Consider the following 11,557-nt stretch of genomic DNA (forward strand, 5'->3'; position numbering starts at 1 on the left):
TTATTATTTATTTATTGTTCAGACTCACCTCAGACTTTATACATTATCAGTCAGACCCAGCACAAAGTCTACTTTTTCACTTTACTTGAGAAAATGTGGGGTTTAAGAAAAAAAGAACAAAAATAGTATAACACTTGTCATTCTTTCATTGGATGTCTTCTTTTAATAGTGGGGTCAAGACTCATGTAGAGTCTTAAGTTGAGTCTTGGATCAACTTAAGACTTTGTCAAGACTTTATTAAACTATGATAGATTATTGGTAGTCTTGAGTGAGTCTTGTCTTAAGACTCACCAAAGTCTTGTCTCAAGACTACCAATAATCTTACCCTTATTCATCAACCATTTTGTTAGTTTGCTTATATCCCTCTTTCTTATAAAAAAACCTGTAGTATTACATTTTAAAAAAATAATCATAAAACAAGTTAAAAATCACAAAAACCATTTCCCAGAGCTTAAACTGAGTAGCCAAGAAGACATGAAGCAATGAAGAAAATCTACTAATTATCAAGCTTCTCACAATATAAAACACTGTATCAGAAAGCCGAAAATGCATGCATCCAAACTTGGTCCTTCCAATCATCAAAATTACTCATGCAAGTATGAGTTGTTGCTGAGTAGTACCATAGTCAATAATTGTGCAAAACATCCCACTTTGTGAAAATTTCAAGCTTCGTCCTATATCAATTCACCCATTTATCAATCTGCCCTGAACTCCATTAAATCTACACCATCCACCAAAGTTTCTTTGAGCAGAAATATGTGATCATCGTCATAGACGCCAAATTAAGGTTCAATGAGTCGCTACGCTACCTTCCTCCTATAGTAATTACCCCTTTCCAATCTCCTTCCTCTAACTGAATAAATTATCTTATCGTTTTATTAAGCATGGTATGATAATGTGTTCAAGGCGAATTCCCATTTATCAATTCACCCTGAACTCGATCAACTCTACACCTGTCGAGCTTTAAATTTAAACACGCCATAATATAATTATAATTCATAATTAGCCTTAAATTTAAAGAAACACCAACAACAACAACATCAGAGCCTTAATCCCAAAATGATTTGGGGTCGGCTGACATGAATCATCCTTTCGAACCGTCCATGGGTGAACGCACGCCTCAAAATGCGAATAAAAAAGGGAAAATGAAAAACAAAAAGGAAGAACGAAAATGTAATGGAAAGTCAAGGTAAAAAAGTGTAATGCGAATAACTTAGGGGTTTTAAAATCGAATTCCGGATTTCTTTTATAAAAACTTAAAATTTAAATCGAGAGAAAAGATTAAAACGATTTTTAAAAACCGAAATAGAATTAAGGATCCGGAATGAACCAAGTAAAATCTATAAGAAAGTGGTTGGTAAAAAAGTGTAATAAAGGAGAGAAGAATAAATAATTTAATTTCTTTAAATTAAATAAAAAACCACTAAATATGTCAAAAAAAAAACATCAAATACTAAAAATCCACATGTATCATTTCCCTCCATTGTGCCCTCTCCGTCACCATACTCTCCTCAAGCCCCAGAAATCTCATATCGTGCTCTATGACTCTCAACCATGTCTGTCTCGGTCTTCCTCTACCTCTAGGGACCTTTTCTGTTCTCCAAGTATCCAGCCTCCTAACTGGTGCGTCCATAGGTCCCCTTCTCACATGGCAAAATCATCTTAGTCGGTTTTCCATCATCTTGTCCTCTATTGGCGCCACTTTTACCTTTTCCCTAATCAGCTCATTCCTTAACCGATCTTTCCTTGTATGTCTGCACATCCACCTCAACATGCGCATCTCCGCCACACTCATCTTTTGAATGTGACAATGTTTCACGGCCCCCCACTCGGAACCGTAAAGTAAGGCAGGCCTAATTGTCGTGCGATAAAATTTTCCATTTAATCTTTGGGGCATATCTTTATCGCATAGAAACCCTAAAGCACTCTACCATTTCAACCATCCCGCTTTAATTTTGTGAGCCACATCTCCGTCTAACTCCCCATCTTTTTGAATAATAGATCCTAGATATCTGAAGAAATCAGACCCCTCAACAACATTCCCATCGAAAATAATACTCCCAGCCTCTGTCGATCTCAACCCCGCCACCTTAGTAAACTGACACCTCAAATACTCAGTCTTACTCATATTTTCTCGACACACCCTTTCTCGCCAAAGCCCACCAAAGTACTTCTCTTGGTACCCTATCATATGCCTTTTCCAAGTCAATAAAAACCATATGCAAGTCCTTTTTCTTGTCCCGATGGTGTTCCATCAACTGTCTCATGATAAAAATCGCATCCATAGTCGATCTCCCGGGCATAAATCCAAATTGGTTATCCGAGATGTCTACACATCTCCTAAGCCTTTGCTCGATTACCCGCTCCCATAACTTCATCGTATGACTCATAAGTTTAATTCCCCGATAATTGGAACACTCTTGAACATCACCTTTGTTCTTGTACAAAGGTACAAGAGTGCTTCTCCTCCAAGCCGATAAATTTATTAAATTTATACTTATAGTTAATATTTATATCCTTCAAATATAAGTTTTCCAACAGACAAGTTATGCATAACCAGGTCAATTCAAGCTCCGGTCATTTTGGTCAAGATTTACATGTTCATAACCACTACAATTCAGAGTTCAGTCAGCCGACTCCTGGACTGGTTCGGCTATACCAGAACTGGTTCGTTCACGACTGGTTCAGGAGCTGGGTTCATATGAAGAGGTGCAGATCAAGGAGCGGGACAGAAGTACAGTGAAGCAGGCAAATCTTTGGATAGTAGAATGTGAACCTTTGTTTACGGCCAACGTGTTTTCAATTTTCATCACAACTTCTCAAAAATTTTACTTTAATATTCAAGCGGTCAAGCCTGAAGAGGAAAGGAATTCAACAATTTTTATACGTGACTTTACTGCTACTGTATAGGAGAGTGAAAATATGAGGAGCTGAATTCACTCTAAATTTCTCTTAAATCTTAGGCATCAATGCATATCGAGAGAAAAAAACTATGCATACAAATTAAATGAAGTCAACTCGCTATCACAATACCCATTCAAACCCGGTTCATGAAAGTTAGCATTCTACAAACTCAAGCCAATTTCCCAAACTGAATAGACTGCATAGAACACCGAAACCGTGCATAGTTGTTCATAACCTTCAATACCTGCTCATCTTGGGTTTGCTGGTCCTAACTGAAAGGTCTAGTTTTCTACCATAAAGGTACAAAGAAAACTAGCGAAACGGCTTAAAAGACAAGGAAACAAAGGCACATTATGATATACTAGGAGTAGCACCAACCTCCATGATAGATGTAATACCAATCAGATCAACCAGCTGCTTAATGACTTCCCTATTTGTCTGTGATCCACCAACATCAAACATTAACATTCTTTATCAATTAAGGAACTTACAGAATACTGTAGTTTTTAGAGACATACTTGGATGTAGTTCATAAGAGAAACTGTCTTGCGCATCAGAAGGCAAATAACCACCTGGAAAAAAGAAAAAAGAAAAAAGAAAAAAAAAAAGACAAAAGCAAAAGGAACGTTATCACAAATGCCCCAGCGATGAGATTGAACTTTCTCATTGTGTAAATTAGTACCTTGCTAAAGTATCCTGCCAATAAGGCGCTATGTGAGTTCTCTGGCTCCAAGAAAGAGAATAGCTTCTTCATCAACTGCCAAATAAGGGTTGGGGGACAGGAGAAAACTGAAGATTGGAATATAAAAGCAAAGAAGTAAAATCAGTAAATTTCAGTGACCAAATTATATACATGTTGGGTACCTCCTCGTCTTCTACCAAAGTTTTGAGTATGATATCAACTTCACATGTGAAGATCTCACAAGATATGAAAGGAAACCTGAAATGGGGAAAGCATAGTAGTCAAACATGAGTAAGACTCCAGAAAAAACAACTAGCAAACACAAAAGTAAAAAATCTTGAAAAACCAACTTGAAAATTCTCCGATTTTCAGCATCCTCGGGAGCTTCTTCCACAATAAAGTGAATAAGTTGTTCAACCTGTGGTCTCTCCCGCAAACTGCAACACAAATAAACAAATAAACCATTGATGCTCTTCACAGGCACACAAATGAAAGCACAAGCCAAGGAAAAATTTAACCACAAATACAAATACAAACATGTCAGATAAGTCTTGCACTCTTGCCAAATTAGACAAGAAAAAGCTTGTTGTGTATAGATCCATATGTGCACCCTTTATGGTTAACACCAGCGTAGTGTTTAATAGAGAGCTAACATTTTGGCATTTCCTATTTTTTTAGAGACTTTGGTTGAATGAAACATCTGAAACTTCGCTCAGTACTTCCAGCTGGGAACAAGATGAGGAATGGTCGTCTAAAAATACAACCTCACAGATGTAGTAGAAAACAGCTTTCATAATCGGTAACAAGTCTTTCTGACAGACAAAACACAGTCCAGACAGGGATCACATTTGCCTGATACAGCTATCATAAGAAATAAAAAGTGCTGAAATACAAAGTGCTATAAAACTTCCCGAACAGCTCAACTATAAAACAATTCAGGTAAATTCAGATTATTCCCATAAATTCTTCCCATTTAGGGGGCATTTTCTTCGAACGGGATATGGGACTTTGCGGATGAGAGAGTGGAGGTGGTGTTTGGTGTGTGTGTGTGTGTGTGTGTGTGTGTGTGTGTGTGTGTGTGTGTGTGATGTTGTCTTGGGTGGGGGTGGCAAGTGACGAGTCGTCGGGCAGCAGCATGGGTGGGATAGTGGAGGAGGGGTAATAACGGTTGGTATTTAGGTTTGGGGTGGGTGAATGGGGTAACGGAATGGGATACTATAGAGGGGTGGGGGAATGAGTGTAGAGGGGCTTTGGGGTAAGGAAATGGTAAAGATAATGATTACTTAGTGAGGCAGACACTAGCAAAGAGAAGAGGATTCTTCATTCCCTTTCCTCACACCCTCATACCAAGCAGCCCCTTACTTTTTGGTAAGTGGCATTGTCCAATTGTCCAAGATACCCGTACTTTTGCACTTGACAAATCATGTGCCTTGTGTATCTTCCTTTATTTTGACAGAAACATCAATATTCTCTACTTCTCCACTTGAATTTCTAATGGCTAAATTTTTGTCTGAATATAAATGGAAAGCAATCCGGAGTGGAGGGAATATGTCAGTAGCTACAATTTTGTAAATCTAGAGCATTACATCAACAAAAAGTCATAATGACTTTATACTCAAAAGACGAAATAATGAAAAAATAAAAGGGAGTTTTAACAAGTGAAAAAAGGAAAAAAGATGTGGATTACCTACAAGTCAATACCAACTAACTGAAAATAAACAATAGAAAACTCACTATAATGTAATAGAAACATAGAACGCAAGAGCCAAAAGATGCATATTTAACTACTCAGTTTGGATACAAAAATAGGAGACGAGGAGAGAGGGGGAGATGGAAGGAAGAGAAAGGAAAGGAGAAGGGGATTGGATAATGGACTTTCCCTCCTAATCAATCTTAAGTTTTACCTCCCTTCCCTCCAGATTCCTTCATCCAAAAAACCAGAAGTCTTTTCAGGTGGATAAAAGAGATCAAACTTCAGAATCAAATAATGTACATCTAAAGCATTGAAAAAGAAGAAATCAATGGAACTCCTAGACAAGGAAGAATAATTACAAATTTATAAGACGAGTATTAAGTGCTTTGCATTCTTGTATGATTTCATCCTCGTCAAGAAGCTCTTCTAATGAAAAGTTGTCCTTGTCCAAAATGGTCTCCACCTGGAATGACGGGCAAAAACAGCTATAATGGTTTTCAAAGACAAATTTTCAATTCAACATGCAAAATGTTCAGGTCAGAGGCCATAGTAAATCCCACTGAAACAGACACCGATACTTGAGCAAAGGCAAATCGATTAGATGTATACAAATTAATGCAATAGCAAAAGTGCATACGCTTTCCATAAAAATCAAAGAAGCAACTCATGCATATTTCTTTCTGATATTACACTTATTAAATGACTTAAAAGCACTACAACAGGCAAAAATTCAAGATATGTATTATACCTAAATTGCACATATTAATTGGTGTATGAACGAACAGAACAGATACAGCAAGTAAATAACGCTTACGGATTAAGAAATTTCAGAAATCCGAACAAGTGGTGTAACTCAAAATACTAAGATCCAACATTCACAAGCAAAATTTTGAGCCTACTGTCACAGAACTTGTCATGGTAGCTAGTGAAAGGTTTGCTAAGATTAATGATGAAACCCTGCAAAGCCTCAGAAAACTGAACATATGTAGGCTGCAAGCACTCTTTAAAATGTTACAACTACAAACACCTCATACAGAAAGCGTCAGGATTTAAACAATTTGAGCCTCGTGTTGACCACCATTTAATAACCATGTCCAATACAAGGGTGAGGAAATCACTATTTAAAACTGCCATATATGTTGGTTCTCCTCCCTTTCATTATTTTCTAAAGTCTCAAATATTACAATAAGAAAAAAATTATTAGTCATCTAAATAATTAAATATACCAATCTAATCATAAATTAAGCCACTGAGGAGAGATTCACTATCACCATTCTTTCACCAATATTTTTTTTTTAAAGTAGAACTTCCTTACACAATTGGCTGAAAGGACTAGATGCAAGAGGTGCACAGCTCCCAAAATCAAGCATAGATGTTTCATCTCCTTAATTTCCTCCATTCAAACAGGAATACCAGGGTGACCTATAGTTTACGAAAAACCTATGTTACTAGACTCGGTTGAAAGTGGCCAACACGAGTGTGTGTACGAGTGTTGAACTCCGCCATTTTGATGAAATTCATAGTGTTTTGGCTTAAGAAGTGTCCAAGCATCATACTTATGTTCAAGGGCCAATGTCACACATAATGGGAAGTCAGATTAAGACACAGAGTATAATAGTGGTAAAACACAGCCATTTGTGAAAATCCATGACTTGCTATGGACAGAATTGGCCATATGTTCATCATTATCTTTTTCGGAGTGAAAGATATACATCATTAGAAAACCTTGTGTCACGTAAAGTTGAAATTTGGGAAGAAACATTCTACCGAAGCCTTATCTGGCAAGAGAAGCTAATCAGGTCATACTTCTCCACTAATGTATCATCAAAGATTGTAATGTCATTGCAGAGTCACTCTAAACCACCGAATATGAAACTTACAAATATGTAAGATGTTGCATGGGGAAAACAGGTGCCCATGGCTAAAAGCTCAATAGATTTAAATAACTACTACTTTGTCAAAGGAATCTGTACTACTAATTCAGTCAAAAGAAAATGGACATGAAAAATGGAGTATAATCAGGAGTGTATAACAAAGATAAGCCTTCTAAAACGCTATCACTTAAGAATTGCTTCTTGCTTAAACCTAAAAAAGTTGTTTCTACGCAGCATCGAGTTGGTATATGCAGAACTTTTGTATATCCACCAAAGAACCTCAATATATGCTCACAAAGGTCAAATAAGCATAAAGGTCAACGCAAACACTCAATAGGACCGAAAGTCTGAAACAAAATAACCCACCACCATTAAAATCAAATCCATCTACACATTACGAAAGAACATACAAATGTCTGATGCTGACAATACAACTCCACAGTCATCATAAGACAAAATCTTTAAAGCAAACCAAAAGAATGAAAACAGAGGTGCAGGTATTAGGCAAGTGTTGAGAACGTACAACGAACATTCCACAAATACACTTAGTACTTTTCCACTGAATAGCAATTATTCTCTCTACAAAATACCGTATCCTCTCAAAAACAAACCTAAGTCTTATCTTCATCTTCAAGGGGCCACTATCAACCAATTTTGGCCATTGTAAGCCCTACAATTAATTTTAGACCATACTACTAGTTATATCTATTCTCTTTTAGTCTTAAATTTGAGTTTTTGTCATAGACTAGTTAGGTTTTTGTTTTTTAAGAAGATCAGCACACTCGAAGTATCTACTTTCATAGGGATCTAAATAAGCTTCAAGGGTGAGAAAGATTGTCTCAATCGTCTTCACTTACATAGGGTTAAAGTTGGATTTTGTTTCAATTTTTGTCAATGTTAGTCTATAGAGTTCATGTCAAGATGAGAGTATTTGGTCACATAAATCAAAGTTGGCTCTATATCATTAACTGTTACACCATTGCGGCTTTAACCCTTTCTAGTTTCTAAGATGTTAGACGAAATATGATGCATTGAACGTTGAGCTTAGGATGAAAGAGTCATTGCTTTTGTTAGGTTGTCTTGATTCTAATAGTTATGTTTCTGTTGTGAACATTTATTTATGAAGCAATCTCTACCCAATTAGTTAAAAAACCATAAATACAAAAAAAAAAAAAAAAAAAAAAGGCAGAAAATTATTATATTCATTGTGCCTCGTGGTCTTGAGATGAAGCATTATGCAGAATCAACAAAGCTGTGTTATCGTCAAAGAGGCTAATCTAGGCATCCAGTTACCTGTTCTTTTATTCTAATATTTCAACATGTCCACTAAGTAGCGTTCTTGGTTTAGTCTTGACTCTCATCCACATACTGATTTTTCAATTTCGTTTTCAGCCCTTGAGCAATTTTTTTTCAACTCTTCGGTCAAAAATCATTTCATTACTACTCCCTCCGTCCCGGTCAATAGCCTACCATTGCTTTATACACAACTATTAAGGTAAGGAGAGAGGAATGAGTTTATAATTATTAAAAAAATCAAAAGCAACTTGAAATGAGGAGGAAATGTAATGGTCCCCACTCACATGGTGTTAACTATTGACTGATACACCTTAAATAGGAAAGTGTAAACTATTGACCGGGACGTAGGGAGTACTTGTTTGATTGTTTTTAGTTCCATCTATGTTGAGCTATGTTACTGAAACTCAGGACTCACACGAGTACTATTCAAGTATTGGACTCGGTACAACTCAAATTTTAAGATATGGGAACCTTGTCCAATAATGCGAATACACCTTGACGACATAAAATTCATTGAAAACATGATGTATTTAGTTACTAAAGTTAAAAGGAGAGATAACTGAAACATGAGGCTAAAACTAGTCAAAAATCATAGCATATGCTTCATATACCCATCCCCTTCTCTACTTTTGTCATTCAGAACTCTCCTTTTGCCTCAGCAAGGACAAGTGTCGGATTGGTAAGCGTTAGGTAAAGATTACATACCCATATCCTTAATTGTGGCACGAAAAATCGAAGTAACATAGCTTCAATCGTCTCGTAGCCTCTCATTACACAGCATTTCCATATAATTTCACAACAAGAAAACACATAAAATGTCTTCTTTGTTACTGGTTTTCTGACCTTCAACTACAAACGCATAGGCAAGCCACATTCATAAATACGCTTCTGCTATCATATCATACCCCATATCATATCTATATATATCTTACCCTAAAGCATAAACCCCCCAAATTTTCCCCCAAAAGTATCAACAAGTGGATCAAAATAGGTGAATGTTGGTCAATAAATATTTTACCCCGAATTCTAGACTACTATTATGTATTTCTAATTGCACAATGCCACAAAGAAGGAAACATTAGTCCAAAATGTAACAGATAATTCAAAACGTCAACTACAATTTAACATAAATAAGGTGGCTTAATATACAAAGCCTATTAGTGTGAAATAATGACACAGGATGACAAGACTCCATTGATGAAGAATGAGGAAGCCATTAGAGGAAGCTTGATGAAGAAGATAACAGGAGATATTTGCTGAGGAGAGAGAAGTAACTAAACATGTGATTTGTATTGATATGAACAGAATGAATAATTTACAAGAGTGTGTTAGTTCCATATATATACAAAATATTGTGCTTCTTCATTAGTGTTAACATGAACTTTCTCACAATTAGTTTCAAGAAAGAATATTGGCAAACAAAAATACAGAATTTGCAAGCAATGTATGTTCGTGAAAAATGAGGTCACCCAAGAGAAATATAAACAACAAACATGAAAAACTAATTTCCAATTTTACAGCTGAAGAATTAAAAAGAAATGCATTTTGTAAACATTTTTGAAATTACTACCACATTAGCTGCGACCCGTCATGTCGCAATTTCGTGACTGTTACCGCAAGATACCAATACCTCATATATTTACCAATTCAGGCATTATTTATATCTATACATATATCAATATTAAATGGAATTCGTATATCAATATAACACAGTGCTCAAGGCCGACAAACCACAGAGAAATATGACAAAATTATCAACGTAAATGACACAAGTATTAGTCCAGCTACTGTTCAAATCGATCTCAAGGCGTAATTTCAAAATCTGAAAATCCTAAGGCTAGAAACATTTACTCATATCAATACGGGTAAATTTAAGGTAAATGAAACCCATCATGGAAATAACTCTGTGGCAAATTTCACCAACCTTCACTGCAACCTTAAGCACTATAGATGAAGATCTCCTAGGAATAAATAATAAGCAAAACAGGTGTAAACATTAATATTTTATCCACATAGCCAGTGGTGGAGCTAGGGAGGCTAGCGGGGGCCTCGCCCCCGGCGGTTGAGATTTTCGAAGTTTTTAGTTAAATTTGTGCATTTCCTGAATGCAACAATTCTAGTGTTGACATAGAAGGGAATTGAGCATAAAATCAAACAACTTTACTGAACAATATTTGGATATTTCTCCAAATATTGCCACAAGGTGGTTGTTTCCTAATCTAGTAGAAAACAAAGTTAAAGCAACGTTTTTTTTTCATTCATACAACTAAGAAACAGTCTAGACAAGATAGTACTCGTATTCAAAACACCGGAGATTCACTGATCAGATGATTCATAATAATAAATACTCGTAGATTAATAGGAGATTAAAGTTTGACAGACAAGCAATAATACGTAGAGTTGGTCTCCCTTAAGACGGACATGTCGAAAAATTGGAGCAAAAGAAGAGTAGGAAGTTACCGGAGAAGCAGTGGACAAACCCGCCATACGCCAAAACATTGTGAAATAGCGAAAATCAGATCTGAAAGTGCGTGAAGAAAGCTAATTAAACAAGGTTGCAAGAATTGCAAACAAAGGAAATGTGGTAGAAAGGAATAATGAAGAGATGATGAAACCCTAAAAAATGATGACACACCTGAAGAATCCAAGCACAAAAGATCAATAGATTTGTTCGAGAAAGCGGGGGAAGAGAGGAGGGGCACAAGACAAGAGGAGTCTAATGTGTTTGTTGGTAAGAGCCGATCCACGTAAGCTACAGAAATGAAATCACAGGCTCACACCTTTGGTTCTAGGTGGCGCTGAAACACATATGGACACGGATATGAACAAGTGACGCGACATCCCGTGAAATATAGTATATGGTTATTGGTGGTGGTTTGTGTGTTGTTAACGAATCCGTTTTTGAAATAATACTGAAAAATAAAATAATTGTCGTTTTGGGTCCGATTTGAAAATAATTATCGAAATGGTGTCCACGTAGGCTCGGTTTTTACGAGCCTGTGTGGGGTTTAAACACGCCATACGTATTGGCGTGTTTAGTTCAGAGAACACGCCATTAGATATGGCGTGTTTCAGCAGTCCAAAATTCCATCCAAGTCAGTAGCTAAA

At 36.4% G+C, this 11,557-nt stretch overlaps 1 protein-coding gene across 1 annotated transcript in view; it reads right to left on the minus strand.

Annotated features, from left to right (window-relative positions):
* LOC141600358 (uncharacterized) overlaps positions 1–11,241 on the minus strand; it is a 30,086-nt gene extending 18,845 nt beyond the window's left edge. The window contains exons 1-8 of the mRNA XM_074420582.1: positions 11,085–11,241; positions 10,910–10,970; positions 5,639–5,742; positions 3,937–4,023; positions 3,769–3,844; positions 3,587–3,661; positions 3,423–3,476; positions 3,283–3,342 (exon numbers count right to left, since the gene is read on the minus strand). Of these exons, the coding sequence (XP_074276683.1) occupies positions 3,283–3,342; positions 3,423–3,476; positions 3,587–3,661; positions 3,769–3,844; positions 3,937–4,023; positions 5,639–5,742; positions 10,910–10,948 (495 nt within the window). The 5' untranslated portion in view covers positions 10,949–10,970; positions 11,085–11,241. The remainder of the gene's footprint in view (positions 1–3,282; positions 3,343–3,422; positions 3,477–3,586; positions 3,662–3,768; positions 3,845–3,936; positions 4,024–5,638; positions 5,743–10,909; positions 10,971–11,084) is intronic.
* Between the last annotated feature and the right edge of the window lie 316 nt (positions 11,242–11,557).

This window comes from Silene latifolia, chromosome 9 (assembly GCF_048544455.1).
Source record: "Silene latifolia isolate original U9 population chromosome 9, ASM4854445v1, whole genome shotgun sequence".
Taxonomy (NCBI): domain Eukaryota; kingdom Viridiplantae; phylum Streptophyta; class Magnoliopsida; order Caryophyllales; family Caryophyllaceae; genus Silene; species Silene latifolia.